Source organism: Anolis sagrei, chromosome 6 (assembly GCF_037176765.1).
Source record: "Anolis sagrei isolate rAnoSag1 chromosome 6, rAnoSag1.mat, whole genome shotgun sequence".
NCBI lineage: Eukaryota > Metazoa > Chordata > Lepidosauria > Squamata > Dactyloidae > Anolis > Anolis sagrei.
The window spans coordinates 124,051,820-124,070,145 of record NC_090026.1 but is presented as its reverse complement, the minus strand read 5'-3'; the positions used below and the strand labels follow the sequence as shown (position 1 = coordinate 124,070,145).

Genomic DNA, 18,326 nt, shown 5'->3' with positions numbered 1-18,326 from the left:
AGCCATGTATAAATATGTGAGAGGAAGCCACAGGGAGGAGGGAGCAAGCTTGTTTTCTGCTTCCTTGGAGACTAGGACGCGGAACAATGGCTTCAAACTACAAGAGAGGAGATTCCATCTGAACATTAGGAAGAACTTCCTGACTGTGAGAGCCGTTCAGCAGTGGAACTCTCTGCCCCGGAGTGTGGTGGAGGCTCCTTCTTTGGAAGCTTTTAAGCAGAGGCTGGATGGCCACTTGTCAGGGGTGATTTGAATGCAATATTCCTGCTTCTTGGCAGGGGGTTGGACTGGATGGCCCTTGAGGTCTCTTCCAACTCTTTGATTCTATGATTCTATGATTGATTCTATGATTCTATGAAATCACCCCTGACAGATGGCCATCCAGCCTCTGCTTAAAAGCTTCCAAAGAAGGAGCCTCCACCACACTCCGGGGCAGAGAGTTCCACTGCTGAACGGCTCTCACAGTCAGGAAGTTCTTCCTCATGTTCAGATGAAATCTCCTCTCTTGTAGTTTGAAGCCATTGTTCCGCGTCCTAGTCTCCAAGGAAGCAGAAAACAAGCTTGCTCCCTCCTCCCTGTGGCTTCCTCTCACATATTTATACATGGCTATCATAAAACTTAATGTACTTAAAGCCATGATACTTAAAGTAGTGTGAAACTGCTTTCATTCGATAGTGTAGCTGCATCTTGGGTGAGTTATGAGCCAAAGTATGTTTTCCTCCCGGCTTTCCATTTGTGCACTTAGCTATTTACCTTTTTTCCTTCCTGCAAAGCGCTGCTCTCTGTCGCCAAGCAGTTTCTTGTCTGAATTACTTCTCATTTTTGGCAAGCTACTCTCAACCCTCCCTAGACCATTGTGCCGGCTGCTTTCGCTATTCCCAGCGTATGCATCTTTTTAAAAGTCTCTCTTTCTGAATTTGCATCAGCCCAGGGAGGAAACACCTGATCGTTGCCTGGCAAGGTTAAATGCTAAACTTTTCTAAAATGCATCGAACTCTTGCGTTTTTTTTTGCAGGCGAGGGCTTTTAAGATCAACCCCAGCCGTGTTTACACTGGGATCACCTGCATAAAGATTAACTGCTGTGCAGCTGCTCTCAAATTAGCCCCTTGAGATTAGGCTATAGATTTACAGTTCCTCCCAGCGGAGAGCAAAGGAAATGTCATCAAAGCAGCTGTTTTGATGGTTTCTATCTCTTGCAAGCTCTCTCTTTCTCTGTCTCCCTTGTTTGCTCCTTCCTGCAGGCTCCGGCAGCTAAACTGTTTGGGTGTCTGTGTTTCTTTTCTTCCTTTCTGTGATATATATATATATATATATATATATATATATATATATATATATATATATATATATATATATATATATATGGCTGCTGCGGCCTCTCCAAGGCTCCTGGCTGACAGCACACAGATGGCGCGCTTAGGCGGTTAAAGTAACATGCGATGAATATTTCATGTCCCCGGTTGCTGCTGTCGGGAGGACAAATTTCCTTGAGAAAGAAATCGCAAGCGCAGCAGCAACGACAACAATAACCGCTACCTTGTGGGATTGCTTGCGAAGGCTACTCGGTGTGTGAGCGAGCAAAACTGTGCCGAAATCCATGCCACCGCAGAGGTGTGCTATGGCCCTTTGGGACTGTTAGTGCTCTGAAAATGCATGGGATCTATCAAATCATTGTGGCCAAAAAACGTGAGTGGAAATGTCTCCCGAGTGAGGCCTCACCTGATCAGTCGACTCACCTGGGCTCAACATTCTCTGTTTGAGGATGGTGATGAAGCCGCACTACCTTATAGGGTTGTTGTGCGGACATCGTTAGAGGCTGGATGGCCATCTGTCAGGGGTGATTTGAATGCAACATTCCTGCATGGGCAGGGGGTTGGACTGGATGGCCCATGAGGTCTCTTCCAACTCTTTGATTCTATGATTCTATGATAGTCAGACCTTGATATTTGACTGCATTACTGTTTGGTTGCATTTAGCAAATGGACAGGATGCAGATGAAATAACTAATGTAAAAGCCCTTTAAGTACTCAGAAGTCTTAAATAAATGGGTACAAGGCAACAGAGAGTTTATGTGTAGCCTTTACTCCCTTACTAGAAGGCTATCAAGTTCTGTTCACACAAAAGGTGTGCACACACTTATGTACTTGCCAGGTAATAATTTAGTATCGGGGACTGCAAGAGCCAAATCCCGATTCCAATATGACCAGCCAATCTTCTTTGGAGGCCTCTGTTTTAAAGGCCTCCAAAGAAGGAGACTCCCATGCCCTCCACTATCAAGGAAGGACAATGTCTCCTTAATGTGTTTTATTTCGTTGCATGTTAATAGCTTTTGTACATTTTTGACAGTGGAGTATGCACTGTCTCCATGCAGTCATGCCGGCCGCATGACCTTGGAGGTGTCTACGGACAACGCTGGCTCTTCGGCTTAGAAATGGAGATGAGCACCACACTTCAGAGTCAGACATGACTGGACTTAATGTCAGGGGACTACCTTTACCTTTTTATGCAGCTTTGGAGAGTGGCTGAAACAGAATAGCCATTTGTTGGGAGTGGTTAAGTTGTGTATCACTTCATAGGAGGGGATAGGTCTGGATTGGAAGAGTCCTTTGGGGTCTCTTCCAATTCTGTGATTCTCTTCAATTCTGTGAGTCTCTTTGGACTGTTCGGTCCCAAACCAGGATACAAATGCACTGAAATTATAAATATGTCAAGGTTTATGATATAGTAAAGGTAAAGGTTTCCCCTTGACATTAAGTCGAGTTGTATCCAACTCTGGAAGGTGTTGCTCAGATGCCTCCAAGGTCATGTGGCCAGCATGACTGCATGGAGTACCATTATCTTCACACCAAAGCAGTAGCTGGGTTGTTGTAGGTTTATTCGGGCTATATGGCCGTGTTCTAGAGGCATTCTCTCCTGACGTTTCGCCTGCATCTATGGCAAGCATCCTCAGAGGTAGTGAGGTCTGTTGGAACTAGGAAAAAGGGTTTATATATCTGTGGAATGACCAGGGTGAGACAAAGGACTCTTGTCTGCTGGAGCTAGGTGTGACTGTTTCAACTGATCACCTTGATTAGCATTTGATTGCCTGGCAGTGCCTGGAGGAATCTTTTGTTGAGAGGTGATTAGATGTCCTTGTTTGTTTCCTCTCTGTTGTTGTGCTGTTCTAATTTTAGAGTTTTTTTAATACTGGTAGCCAGATTTTGTTCATTTTCATGGTTTCCTCCTTTGTTCATTTCTGAACAACAACAGAGAGGAAACAAACAAGGACATCTAATCACCTCTCAACAAAAGATTGCTCCAGGCACTGCCAGGCAATCAAATGCTAATCAAGGTGGTCAGTTGAAACATTCACACCTAGCTCCAGCAGACAAGAGTCCTTTGTCTCACCCTGGTCATTTTCCTAGTTCCAACAGACCTCACTACCTCTGAGGATGCTTGCCATAGATGCAGGCAAAACGTCAGGAGAAATGCCTCTAGAACATGGCCACATAGCCCGAAAAAACCTACAACAACCCAGTGATTCCGGCCATGAAAGCCTTCGACAATACATAAAGCAGTAGCTATTGATCTACTCCCATTTGTATGTTTTTGAACTGCTAGTTTGGCAGAAGCTGGGGCTAACAACAGGAACTCACCCTGCTCCCCAGATTTGAACTGCCAACCTTTCGGTCAGCAAGTTCAGGAGCTCAGTGGTTTAAACCGCCGAATCTCCTTGGGCTCCTATGATATAGTGGTTAGAATGTAATAGTAATTTCAAGCAGATGCAAATCTGAAAGGTCACTGGGTGTTTTTGGTCTCTCGTTATCACATAGCTACTGCGCAAGGAGGTTGTGTGTATAACATGGGAGATCTTAGCGAACTCTTTGAAGGAAAGGAAGGACAACACATGAGGATAATTTACCAGGATGTTTTGAATGTTTTCAGAAACATGAATCACAAATTAGGGAAGCGAATGTAAATGAGCTCACTGGATACCTTTGGTTGCGGAGTTGAGGCTTGCTTTGGCTTCCTGTTTTCCTTTTGACATGGCACATGACACTGCCAATATCGTACAAAAAGAGCCCCTTTTCTTGCCAACGCGTTGTGCAATATAAACAAGCAAACACACAAACAAAATGTTCCTTTCTTTGCCATCATTTGTCATTTCTCTTTAAAAAGGGAGCAACAAATTGCAGCATAAATTGAAACTGTGTCATATTTTCTGGCTACAATCATAATTACAGAGCACACGTGACGGCAGTCATCTCTCCGTGGGTGTTTCCTGTGGCTAATTTTTGCTGCCTTCCTGCAAATCCTGATTTTTCTTTTGGTTTCTTGTAACAGTTGAGTTTCTGTATCTCACGGATATGGAATGGCAGCTTTAATAACTCATTTCCTGACACAAATCACATACTTGGTAGCAACAAGGATGCAAAAGAGCCAGCATCCTATGCGTTAGACTAGGGTTGCATCTACACCAGCGTTCCTCAACCTGGGGCCCATTGGGGGGTCGTGAGGGGGTTTCAGAGGGGTTGCCAAAGACTATCAGAAAACATATATTTCTGATGGTCTTAGGAACCCCTTTGGCAGAGAAGGCTGAAGATCTCTCGACCTGTCCTTCTCTTGCTTTTTGGAAACAGATGGCAAATCCTCCCACCAAAAGCCCTCCTCTGCTGTGATTGGCTGGCCTCTCAGCCAAGAGGAGGGCTGTTTCTGAAACTCCCAAGTGGGGAGGGGAGAGCAGGCATGCTCAGAGCATGGCAGTGTAGTGCGCATGTGCGGTCAAGTGAAAGGGTGTGAGGCTGGAGGGAGGCTCACACCAGCAAGTCCCTTCAAGGCGTGGAGGTTCTGTGTGGGAAGTTTGGCCCAATTCTCTTGTTGGTGGGGTTCATAATGCTCTTTGATTGTAAGTGCACTATAAATCCCAGCAACTACAACTCCCAAATATCAAGGTATATTTTCTCCAAACTTCAGATATGGACCAATCATAGATGCGGTCCATATCTATCATTGCTTGAGTCCACAGTGTGCTCTGGGTGTAGGTGAACTACAATTCCAAAACTCAATGACAATGCTAACCAAACCCTTAAAGTATTTTCTGTTGGTCATGGGAGTTCTGTCTGCCGAGTTTGTTTCAATTCTATCGTTGGTGGGGTTCAGAATGCCTTTTGATTGTAGATGTACTATAAATCCCAGCAACTACAACTCCCAAATATCAAGGTCTATTTTCCCCAAATTTCAGCCGTGTTCACATTTGTGCATATTGAGTATTGGTGCCAAATTTGGTCCAGATCTATCATTGTTTGAGTCCACAGTGCTCTCTGGATGCAAGTGAACTATAACTCCAAAACTCAAGGTTAATGCCCACCAAACCCTTCCAATATTTTCTGTTGGTCATGGGAGTTCTGTGTGCCAAGTTTGTTTCAATTCTATTGGTGGTGGAGTTCAGAATGCTCTTTGAGTGTAGGTGAACTATACTCCCAAATGGTAAAATCAGGCACCAACTCCAACAGTATTAAAATTTGAATGTATTGGGAATTTGTGACAATTTTGGTCCCATGATTCAAAATACATTTTGCGTACCAGATATTTGCATTACAATTCATAACAGTAGCAAAATTACTGTTATGAAGTAGCAACAAAAGTAATTTTATGGTTAGGGGTCACTACGACGTGAGGAACTGTATGAAGGGGTTGCAACATTAGGAAGGTTGAGAAAAACTGATCTACACTATGGAATTAATGCAGTTTGACTCCGCTTTAACTTACAAGGCTCAGTATTATGGAATCCGGGTATTTTTAGTTTTTCCAGGTCAACGTGAAGGCACGTAACAAAGTCTAATCTTCTCTCCCTCTTTTCTGTCTCCAGCGACGTCCATCCTGAAGAAAAGCAAGCGGCTAAAACGGAACAACGTGGAGTTTGACCGGGTGACTGTCTTCTACTTCCCTCGCTGCCAGGGCTTCACCAGTGTGCCTAGCCGCGGGGGCTGCACCCTGGGCATGGTCAGCAGGCACGGCTTCTCCCGGGAGTTCACGCTGGCTGAGTTTTCCAAGGAACAGGAGGCGGTGCGGCGAGAGAAGCTGAAGGAGCGCTTGAAAGAGGAGAAACTGGAAGCCTTGAAGTGGAAGGTGAGCCTCCGAGACAATCTCATCTGTTCAACATTCTAAGGGTCAGACAGATCAAGCAGTATAAAGCTGGTTGGATAGCCTAGACCAGGCTTGGGCAAACTTTGGCCCTCCAGGTGTTTTGGACTTCAACTCCCATAATTCCTTATAGCCGGTAGGCTGTTAGGAATTGTGGGAGCTGGAGTCGATAACATCTGGAGGGCCAGAGATTGCCCATTCCTGGTCTAGACGCTGGCTCACTGCTTCTTAAACTGTGGGTCCCAACCTCAAATGGATTACCTTTATCTCAATGTCAGGGTAGCTATAATTAGCAACAATACAAAGATTTCTGAATGCCATCTAGTGGCTTGTTTTAGGCATTTACACAAATCTTAGCAAAAATATGCAGTGTTTACAACATGCAGAAAACGTTTCAGCGGTACTACATAAGAAGAAAAATTCAGCGTGTTTAGCAAGCCTTGCAAATGTCAATTTGTTTTCAGTGAATGTTTGATTTTTGTCCCTATTTTATATATCGGAGTCATGTAAAAGCTTCTCAGGTCGAAAGAGGTCACAAGTGGAAAAGTTTAAGAAGCCTTGTTCCTGAGGGCACTGGGTTGGGAAAGGACCATCTGTTTATTTCTAGAACCCCAAAGTCCAGAATCGGACTGAACTTCATCCCAAACTGTTAAGGGAAGGACTGTCAGAAATATTCAAAATTAACTGGGTATTTTTTATTACAAAAGTGTGAGTCAAGCACTGACAGAGTGAGTAGGCCAAAGCCTGTTAGAGTCAGTGGGCCAAAGATAGTGTTGCCCTGGGAAGTGTGAGGTAAACCTGTGTGAGAAGAAGCCTCATGTGAGAAAGCTCCAGTGTGAAGGCTGCTGTGTGTATAGCTACTATGTATTTGTTTATTTGTGTTATGGAAACTTTATTTTTGTAAATAGTGCAGCTGACAAAGAAAAGCCTCCTAAAGAATATATAACATTTGTCAGTGTGCTTTTGTTATTTTTATTACTTTGGGCTACTGGTAGTGGGTTACGCTGCTGCTGATAAGTTACTCTGCTGTACATTCATGAGGAGGGTCTTTTGTTAATAAGCCCTCCTGCCCACAAGAACCATTCGTACAATCTCCTCCAGTAGCAGCATCCACTATTGTTGGCTGTGTCTCAACTAGAGTACTGAAGGCACCTGTATCAGAGAAACAGTGTGGGGGGTGGTGGTGGTGGTGGTGGTTGTTGTTGTTGTTCCTGTCTTCAATGAGACTTAAAGTGGTTTTGGCATTGGACTGTGACTCTGGGAGACCAAAATTGAAATCCCTACCCACTGGGTAACTTTCGTCAAGTCATGTTCTCTCAGCCTCAGAGGGAAGCAAAGTCAAACCCTTTCTGAACAAGTCTTGTCAAAGGGTCTCCACAGATGAGAAACGGCTTGAAGGCACTCAACAACCACCGCCACCGCCACCACCTCATATCAGGGTAGTGAGTCTCTGGTGTATTCACTTCCCTTAGTTAACACTGCCTCTATGCCTTTTCCCAAAACAGCTCACCATGAACGGTACAAAGGAGTCCGAGGAGGCCAACCAGCTCACCACGGAAGACATCTCAGACGATGACATCGAAGCCAATGGCACTGAACTGGAGGACGGCTTTTTCCTCCAGCCCTACCCGGCTAAGAAGAGGCGAGCTCTGCTCAAGGCCATGGGCGTCAAGAAGATCGACAAGGAGGAGAAGCGGGAGCTGCACAGCATCCGCCTCTCTCGGGAAGACTGTGGCTGCAACTGCCAGGAGTTCTGCGACCCGGAAACCTGCAGCTGCAGCTTGGCCGGCATCAAGTGTCAGGTGGGTGGCCTTTCCTTGAAGAGGGCTGCGAGGATCACAGCAGCGCAGGACATTCTCATTCTTTTGCAAAGGGTCCCCAGTGCAGATGGTATCAGGCTCGAGTAGGAAGAGGCTGTTTGCATCCGGATAAGCCATGCATTTGAAGCTGGCTACCTGATATTGCAGAGCTTCAAATTAGTGTGGATAGACAAGAAATGGTCAGAGAAGAGTGCAAAAGAAAGCATGCTAGTGCTCTGTAGTTTGTGTAATCACCATCTGGGCCTCAAATTGGTTCCAAGATTTCCTATAGGATCATCTCCACAGTGGAACTCCTTTTGCAATACTGGTTTGAGACTGACTTAAATGGTCAGTGCAGATGTGCTCTTTGTCTTAAGAATTATCACTGCAGCCATTACCAGGGCTTCCAAGGTAAACACTACTTTTTGCCAGAAGGCAAATGTTAATTTCTGCTGTCATGACTTGTCAACACAGCTGTTGGTTGTCCTTGCCAATCTGTTCCTTCTCTGGAGCTTTCAGCTTCATACTTAAATTGGCAATGCTGAATCTTCCTGTTAGCATATTGCTTAAGGCTACCCAATACGTCCATGGCGAAGCCAGCTCAAATCTGTACTACTCGTGGTTTGTTGCCTAGACCAGGTAATACTCTGGTCTCTCTCACTCCCGAGAACTTTATTATGGATCAGAGCTAACATCTGTAGTCCTGGTAAAACATGAAGCAGAAGGTTCAAGAGCAAAGCACATGCTAAACAAATTATATGGGTATTGTTTGACATTTAAAGCGGCGACAGGGTAGTGCAGCTGAAAGAAGAGATTCTCTTCTGTATCTATGGATCTGGGCAAGCCCTTTGTCTTTGGAGGTCACATAAGCATAGATGAGCAATAGCTTTCAAATTGACACAAATGGAGCTTCTATGTTTTCCTATGGGGACAGTTCCTATGTTTGGTCCTCTGCTGGTTAGAAATGCATTTCAAATGCATGTGCAACATCAGCCTCTAGTGACTTGTAGCTAAGATGCAAAGAATTGAGCCAGTGGCATCCAGATTCATTTTTATAAACCAAATAGAAGGTAAACTTGACACAACTTCCTTTTTTGCCAACAGATGGATCACACTTCATTTCCTTGCGGTTGCACGAAAGACGGCTGCGGGAACACGGAAGGGCGGATTGAGTTCAACCAGGCTCGTGTTCAGACGCATTTCATTCACACTATCATGAAGCTGGAGCTGGAGAAGAACCAGCAAAGCAGCGAGAGAAGCCTTGAGCCCGAATCCCCATTCAGGGAGCGTCTCCATCCGTTCGGCTGTGTGGCAAGTAAGGCAGCGTTGGAGGAAAGGACCAAGCTTCTGATGCCCGCCTTCCAGTTCAACACTGATTTGGAGACCATCGGAGAGAACAGTTGCAGCAGTGACATGACTGACTCGTCCCTCTCATCCGGCCAGAGCGAGGATTTGGAAGAACCGTATGAAGCTGCTCCATCTGAAAAGTCGCAATCCGATGTCGATGACGACGGTTTGGCACGGATTCTCCATTTCAGTGATTCGGAGGATGATGGCACTGCTTCTGGAGGATGCCAGGATAACTTGAGTTCTTTTCATCCGACCGGCTTCTTCAGCGTGGATGTGGAAAACCAGTGCGTTGCTAATGTGGCTGAGAGGTTTGACGGCAACAGCGGATTGAGCCATTTGCCGCATCTCACCGAATGTTTGGACGAAAATGCCAACCAGGAGGCGAGCAGTTTGCTTGAGGCCTCCTCGTCCTCCTCAGGAGCGCAGAGCAACGAGAGCTTCTCTTCCTCCGGGGAGCATGGCTCCAAAAACTACATGGACCTGAGCCTCTCCTGTGACTCTCTGGATTTTTTCCAGTCCTTCTCAGACTACAACTTGGGACCCCTTTATAACTCTTTGAAGGAATACGAGAACCTGGACAACTTTTCAGCCCTCCAGCTCCAGCTGCCAAATTTCCCCAGCTTGCCCCAGTCCGGGGATCAAAGCACCTGCTTTTTGGAGTCCCTCATCGGTTTATCCGAATCGGTCCCAGAAACTCCCGCACCTTTTACAGACAATCAGCTTCTAGAAGATGCCATTAAGTCATCCCTCATGGAGACAGTGAAGGTTTAATTTTATATGATGTGTTAATGTGTTGAAAGAGTCAAGGGAAAGAAACTTTTGAGACCCACCGTGAATAAGGAATCCTTAAAAGAGAAGGAGATGCTACGAAAGACTGAGGGCAAATGAATATTGTTCGTTTTGGGGAGGGAGGGAGGGGAGAGCAAAAAACAAACAAACTGCAGCTACAATCAGTTTTCTTTACAGCTCTGGCCTTTGGATGGCATTGGGAAGGAAAACAAGATACCTTTTGCAAAACACCAATTTACCTGCATTTTGTACAGGTGGGCAGGGAAAACTTTGTGAATAAGTATTCCTTGCATTTTAACACTGTGGATGCTCCACAGGGCACCTTCTGCCAATGTTTTCAAATGTTGGCAGACAATTTTTCTCAAGCTACTTTAAGAGCTTTCTCTATATATTTATTGTGAAAATGATTTGCAAAAGGGTTCTCTCTCACTTCAGACGTTTACAGGAAATACAACAAGAGGCCCATACACTATTAGAGGCACCATTTCCCTCCCCGCTCTATTTATTGCAAAATTCCACAGTTTATAATAGCCCCCGATGCTTGAACCAAGCACGGAATCTTATTTAAATTCATCATACCTCGGATGTATTATGTGTACAATCATATTTCTGCATAATATATCTGCCTTTATTTATTTATTACATTCGCATACCTGAGTCTCACTGGGGCTTGCTAAGGACCTGAAATGAAAGGAGGTTTTTTGGCACAACAGGCTTTAAGGCTGTGTTTTGTTCTGGTTTTTTTTCCTGTTAGGGAAAATATTAAGAAGGTGTTCCCTTTCAATGCAATCAAATGCCTTTTCTCGCCCAAACCCAGGCTTCATATTCAAAGTACATCCTTTGGAGTGAGAGGGACTGACACCAGTATTGTCTAATACCTAACTCATTTCAGGGGGTTTACTCCAGGCATGGGCATATGTCAGCCCTCCAGGTGTTTTGGACTTCAACTCCCACAATTCTTGGTCTCAGGCCCCTTCCTTTTCCCCCTCGGCCACTTAAGCGAGGCTTGAGGCCAGGAATTGTGGGAGTTGAAGTCCAAAACACCTGGAGGGCTGACATATGTCCATGCCTGGTCTACTCTTAAAGTGTCTTGAAGTCTGGATCTCATCCAGTGTCTTTTGAAAAAAGCCTTGTTTCTCCATGTCAAACATAACATTCTCTTTTACTCTCTTGGATTCCAAGTTTCGCCCTGGTCTCCTTGACCTTTCCTGGTGTTTATTAAACTGGTTTCAAACCAGTTTATTTTGCAATGTGGACACAGGGTGAAATGTAGTGTTGTACGCAATTTGAAGAGTGCCTTCTTTTCACAGTGGCAACTCCTTTTGCTGCTTTTGCAACCTGGGTGCAGTGCAGTCAAAGGGCATTTGGAGGAAAGGGCACCAATTGGATCAATTTCTTTGTGGCTGGAAAGAGCAGTTGAATTTTGGAAGACCAGCAAACATCTACCAAGTTCCTGTGTTGTGCTAGCAGTGATTCTCAACCTGTGGGTCCCTAGATGTTTTTGGCCTTCAACTCCCAGAAATCCGAACAGCTGGTAAACTGGCTGGGATTTCTGGTAGTCATAGACCAAAACACCTGAGGACCCACAGGTTGAGAACCACTGCACTATAGAAAGAGGTTGTATGTAGTGTTACTATTTAAACGAAAGGAAAAATCTCGATTTTCTTTTTCTTACCCTGTTATTCTTGCAGAAGAAGATTTGTATCTTTGTGAAGTCCATAATTCTGCTGTGGATAAAGTAATAATAATAATAATAATAATAATAATAATAATAATACCCTTAACTATTAAGAGAGAGAGAGAGAGTGCAAGAGAAAAGAAATAATATGAACTATTTAAAACAGAAAAAAAGTGAAAATTGTGTTTGTAAATTATTTTCTAATTTATTTAATTTACTTAAGGATTTGGCCATGACTTCTTGATAGAATGGATCAAATGTACCCCAATGTATGGAAAGGGAGCATCACTTTGGGGAAGAGCCAAGTTTGCAAATCAGGAGGATTTTCTAGCCTTTGCAATAGGAAGTGCAAAAAAAAAAATTATAATGCAAAACACTGTGCTTAATAAGGCTTGGGGTGTTTGGGGTTGTCTCAGGAGGGAGAGTGGACATGTGGAAGTGGACAACTACAAGTGCAATGCATGATAATACCGGGTCCAACTGTAATGTAGTTTGTGCAATGCAGTGCCCGTTCATTTCTCTTACATGGGATCCACCTAGCAATAATTGTCTCCTAATGATCTAAAAGAGGCATGGGCAAACTTGGGCCTTCCAGGTGCTTTGGACTTCAACTCCCACAATTCCTAACAGCCTACCGTGGGAATTGTGGGAATTGTGGGAGTTGAAGTCCAAAACACCTGGAGGGCTGAAATTTGCGAATGCCTGATCTAAAGTCCCACATGTTTGAATGGGATGACACAGTGGTACAAAAGTGAGAACAATGCACCATTGGATTGGGACTTTATTACAGGTGGTGCTCTTGTCCGACATCTGAATGGCACACCATTTGAAGTGCTCCTTTGATGTTTGGAAAGTGGAGAACACTTAAAACAAGACTTTGGTCAAACCCAGATATTTACAAACCTTTTACAAAGAAACCAACTAAGTAATTGAAAAAGAAAATACTGAAATTACATGGTTTTTATGTTATTGGAATATGAATGCACACACACACCACAAAACCTCTGACTGGACCTAATTTAGAGTCCTTTCAAAGGTACATCAATCTGTTTCCTGACTCTCTGTCTTGCTGTCTCTTGACTAGGTGTCTGTGATGGTTTAGAAGCCCTATTTTGTCAAATAGTTCCAATTTTTCAAGTTGTGTTATCCCCACCTTCACCTCTTTTGTTGATCATGGGCTGAGATTACACAAAATGTCTCAAGCTTGTAAGTAGGGACTGAAACCCCTTCGACCATCTGCAATTTATGGATAGTACTTGACTATATCCCACTAGAAAAGACTTCTTAGGTACTGTGAGTACGCAAAAGGATCTTGGAAATCGAGAGAACAAAGTTGCCGGCATATTCTTTCATAGACTTTAAGGCTACTGCAAGTAGATGCAGGTCGTTTGTGAAAGTTTGTGCTATCATTCTCTCACAATCTCAAAGGTGCTACGAGATCCTTTTGCATACAGATACTCCACATTAACATGTCTGAACAATACTATTGAGTGCTTTCCATACAACATATTAATTGCCCATAACTGTCCTGTAGTACGATACACTTGCCTAGTTTAATGTCTTCAGTGGCCCCATATACAACTTGGAGTAAATCGTGGCCTTCCAGATGGGAGAAAGCTATAGCCTCCATCATCCTTGGTTCTATTGCTGGGAATTTCAGTTCAGTTCAAAAAAGAATTGTGTCAACCCTGGAAGGAAGTCATAAGAAGGAGGGAGCAAGCTTGTTTTCTGCTGGTCTGGAGACTAGGAGGCGGAACAATGGCTTCAAACTACAAGAAAGGAGATTCCATCTGAACATTAGGGAGAACTTCCTGACTGTGAGAGCTGTTCAGCAGTGGAACTCTCTGCCCCAGAGTGTGGTGGAGGCTGCTTCTTTGGAGGCTTTTAAGCAGAGGCTGGATGGCCATCTGTCAGAGGTGCTTTGAATGCAATTTTCCTGCTTCTTGGCAGAATGGGGTTGGACTGCATGGCCCATGAGATCTCTTCCTACTCTGTTTCTATGACCTGTTCCTTATTCTTATTACGTATAATTCTCTAGTCACATCATAGGAATAGCAGGATCAGAGAGACAGTCTTGGCTGGAATTGGTGGAAGCTCAGTGTGCTTTGAGTTAGAAGGACCCTGAGCAGAATCGCTGCAACATAGTATAGCAGAGTACCAGAAGTAAAGTTCATAACGAGCGGAAACTTACATGTGGTAAACTAAGATAGCCTTCTATACCTTTGGATGGCACAGGATTGCAGAGTCAGAACTTTAGGTTCAAAAATATGTATTGAACTAAACGAAATACATTCTTGATAGACAATGTCTTGTAGCTAACTAGCTTACTCGTCTTCTAAAGGAGGCAAAAGGTAAAAAGATCCATGCAGCTACATTTTGCCTAGAGAGGCAAAATATGACCTTACTGTAAGGAAGAAAAGGCAGAAGAGACTGGAAAAAGGCAAATGGCCACATGGCCATTCCAGGGCAATTAAACTTGAAAGAGGAAGTTTCCTCACATAATTCCAGTGCTACATCATCAAAGGGGGAGAAGACAATGGCAGGAAGTGAAGAGGAAAGACAAAGCCCTTTAGGGAAACATGCATTGGAATGTGGAGGGGCGGGGGGAATCTCTCAGTCTAGTTTAGTGGTTCTCAACTTGTGGGTTCCCAGATGTTTTGGCCTTCAACTCCCAGAAATCCTAATATCTGGTAAACTGGCTGGAATTTCTGGGAGTTGTGGGCCAAAACACCTGGGGACCCACAGGTTGATAATCACTGGCCTAGTTCTATCTCGAGCCAAGCTACTCATTGAGGACTGGAAACTTGACAGCACAAGAGACTTGTGCAGTCCAGGGATAAAACCCAACATCATGTCCAAATGTTTGAAGGGAATTCCATGGACATTGATTACAGGTACCAGGTAGAATTCTGAGTTTTGTCCTCAGAGATCAGCTATTGAACATCCTAAACCAAGGTATTTGGACCAAAGGTTGCAGGGACTAAACTTTTGGAGGCTTAGCTCTTTTATGCCTCCCTCTTCTTAATGCTTTCCACCCAAAAAGGGATCTTCCACCCTATTAAAATAGGTTCCCAAAACTAAGAGAGGCTGTTTTTATTAATTACCACCAAAAGATGGGTCAGGATTTGTGTGTGTGTCTGCGTTTTCCATTATTATTGAATGTTTTCTTCACCTACACAATTCCCATTGCTTAACAGTGGTTCTCAACTTGAGGGCCCCCAGGTGCTTTGGCCTACAACTCCCATAAATCCCAGCTGTTAGGATTTCTGGAAGGCCAAAACATCTGGGGACCCACATGTTAAGAACCACTGGGTTAGAACAAGTCACTTTCTGGATTGTGATGGTTGGATCCCGAAATCATGCACTGCAGTTGTAGATGGGTTCTGCTGGTTACGGATTGTTTTGCAAAGGATGGATGTTCCTCCCTCTCTTGAGATACATAATACCTGGCACTTTGACCTCTAGCGGTCTCAAAAACACCAACCCCACCCCGAGCCCTTCGCAAAGACTTTGCCCTACTACGTCTATGCAAAGACTGAACGTTTTGAATTGAAAGAGTCACAACATCTACAGAACATTGCGGCATCCAGTGCAAAAGGGTAATCCCACTAGGGGCAATTTTTTTGTAAAAGTATTTAACTTTAAATATATATATATATCTCCCAATTTTAGTATTTAATTTGTGGGATCTTTTTTAAAAATCTTGCCTAAATTAAATAATTATTGCTTTAGGAGCTTTTTTGGTACTGTTTTGTATTTTATTTTAATTTTTTTGGCACTAAAGCAACAATTGTCAGAACATTCCTCTCCTCCCCCTCCCGTCAATAAATGGTGCATGCATATATATATATGTATGTATATGTATATGTATGCACCCCATTTTGAAATGAATGTTGGGAGATTGAGGGGTCAAACCCCTTCTGCCTTCATAGATTTCCCCCTCCTTTTTAATTTATTCACTTTAGTTGTGTGGGTGCCAACTTCCCTCTTTTCACACCTCAGGGTGCACTGATTGTAAATAGATATATATATATATCTATCTCCTTTCTGTATCTTGTATAAAATGTTGCCTGTTCCAACCGTTTTATTTTATTTTTCTTTAAAAAGCAAAACAAAAAAGTCCTGGGTATTTATTTGATACGATCTGTACTTATCTAATGCATCGATTGAAACACTTTGGTTTCAAGACTGCTTTACGTTTCTGCATCCTCTGTGTATATAATGTGCTTACATTGCTTCCAGGTACAAGTTGTTGTTTTTTTTTTTAAAAAAGATGTGTTTCATTTTTACCTCTTCCATTTTCATTGATATTTAAAAACACAAACAAAAAAGAAGCATTATCTGCCTTTTGAGCTGCTGTCTCTCATTTCATCCAAGCAATATGAAGAAAATTTCATGACGCTTTCAAATAAAACAACTTTTTTGCTTTCGAAGAGCCGTCTTCTGTCCTATGTGGGGATTGAGGGTTTCAGGGTGGGGTGGGGAGGAAGTCGATGGAACTCAACATCTATATGCGACCACTTGCCCGACTGGTGCGAAGCTTTGGGCTTGAGTCATGTATAAATATGTGAGAAGAAGCCACAGGGAGGAGGGAGCAAGCTTGATTTCTGCTTCCCTGGAGACTAGGACGCAATGGAACAATGGCTTCAAACTACAAGAGAGGAGATTCCATCTGAACATTAGGAAGAACTTCCTGACTGTGAGAGCCGTTCAGCAGTGGAACTCTCTGCCCCGGAGTGTGGTGGAGGCTCCTTCTTTGGAAGCTGTGAAGCAGAGGCTGGATGGCCATCTGTCAGGGGTGATTTGAATGCAATATTCTTCTTCTTGGCAGGGGGTTGGACTGGATGGCCCATGAGGTCTCTTCCAACTCTTTGATTCTATGATTCTATGATTCTGTGAGTGCCACCAGTACACTGATGACACTCAGCTCATTCTGAGGATGGGAGGGCCAGCCGGACTCCGTACCTGAAAATTTCCATCAGTGCCTTGAGGCCGTTACTGGAGGGTTGTGTGCCAGCAGGTTGAGGGTGAATCCAGTGAAGACGGAGATCCTTTGGCTGGGCCGTCTTGTTGGGAGGGAGATCCACCTGCCTACCCTGGATGGTGAGACACTACGTCCGTCACCTTCTGTAAAGAGTCTTGGTGTCTTATTGGACCCGCTGCTCACAATGGAGGCCCATGTCTCTGCTGTGAGCAGATCTGTGTTTTTCCATCTTTGTCAGGCTAGGTGACTGGCTCCCTTCCTATCTAGGAATGACCTGACTACGGTGATCCAGGCGACGGTCATCTCGAGGCTTGACTACTGTAACGCCCTCTACATTTTATTTATTTACTTACTTTATTTGTATACCGCTCTTCTCAGCCATTAGGCGACTCAGAGCGGTTAACAACAAGCAGTGGCAAAAATTCAATGCAAACATCATACAGCCATTTAAAAGACAATTAACACAATAATACACTAAGTAATATCAATAAACAAACATCCATAAACAACTCACTAGCATCTCATAACTAAAATCATAATCCAAGTTTGTCATCCATTGTTCCTATTTCCTATGATTCATTGTAGTTCATTGTACTGCCTATTCAAACACCTGTTCAAATAACCAGGTTTTCACTTTCTTCCAAAATGCCATGAATGAGGGAGCTGATCTGATGTCTGTGGGTAGGGCGTTCCACAGCCGAGGGGCCACCACCGAGAAGGCCCTGTCCCTCGTCCCCGCCAACCGCGCCTGAGTTGCAGGCGGGATCGAGAGCAGGGCCTCCCCAGAAGATCTTAAAGTCCTAGTGAGTTCATAGGCGGAGATGCGTTCGGATAGGTACCTTGGGCCAGAACCATTTAGGGCTTTATAGGCCAACGCCAGCACTTTGAATTGTGCCCGGTAGCAAATTGGCAGCCAGTGGAGCTGGCGCAACAGAGGAGTTGTATGTTCCCTGAGTGCCGCTCCTGTTAGTATCATGGCTGCCGAGCGTTGGACTAGTTGAAGCTTCCGAGCAGTCTTCAAAGGCAACCCCACGTAGAGAGCGTTGCAGTAGTCTAAACGGGATGTAACCAACATTGGCCTTCCTTTGTCAGTGATCCGGAAACTGAAGTTGGTGCAAAATGTGGTGGCTCGTCTTCTCGCCGGAGTGCCAGCGAGGTGTCATATCACCCCAATTCTCCAACAGCTGCACTGGCTACCGATTGAGTACCGGATCACTTTCAAGGTATTATTATTATTATTATTATTATTAACTTTATTTGTACCCCGCTAGCATCTCCCGAAGGACTCGATGCGGCTTACACGGCCGAAGCCTCAAACACAATACAAAGAAAACATAGCACAACAGTAAACAAAGCAAATCAAAACAATTAAGCAAAATAAACCACAATGACAATACATCAGGACACTATTAAAAACTGGTTCGGCCGGCGCAGTGGGGTACAGGGATTAAAAGTGCTGAAATGGCAGGAGGGACGTAGGATTAAAGTGTGGTGTGCAGCAACATTGGTTATGCTAAGGTGCTTCTAGGACCTGGGATGGGGATTCCTAGTCTGGGAAGGCACAACGGAACAGCCAGGTTTTTAACTTCCTTCTGAAAACGG

At 44.1% G+C, this 18,326-nt stretch overlaps 1 protein-coding gene across 1 annotated transcript in view; it reads left to right on the top strand.

The window, feature by feature from the left end:
- Positions 1–12,373, top strand: part of CSRNP1 (cysteine and serine rich nuclear protein 1) — a 49,874-nt gene extending 37,501 nt beyond the window's left edge. The window contains exons 3-5 of the mRNA XM_060782627.2: positions 5,850–6,109; positions 7,630–7,926; positions 9,028–12,373. Of these exons, the coding sequence (XP_060638610.2) occupies positions 5,850–6,109; positions 7,630–7,926; positions 9,028–10,044 (1,574 nt within the window). The 3' untranslated portion in view covers positions 10,045–12,373. The remainder of the gene's footprint in view (positions 1–5,849; positions 6,110–7,629; positions 7,927–9,027) is intronic.
- The last annotated feature ends 5,953 nt before the right edge of the window (positions 12,374–18,326 follow it).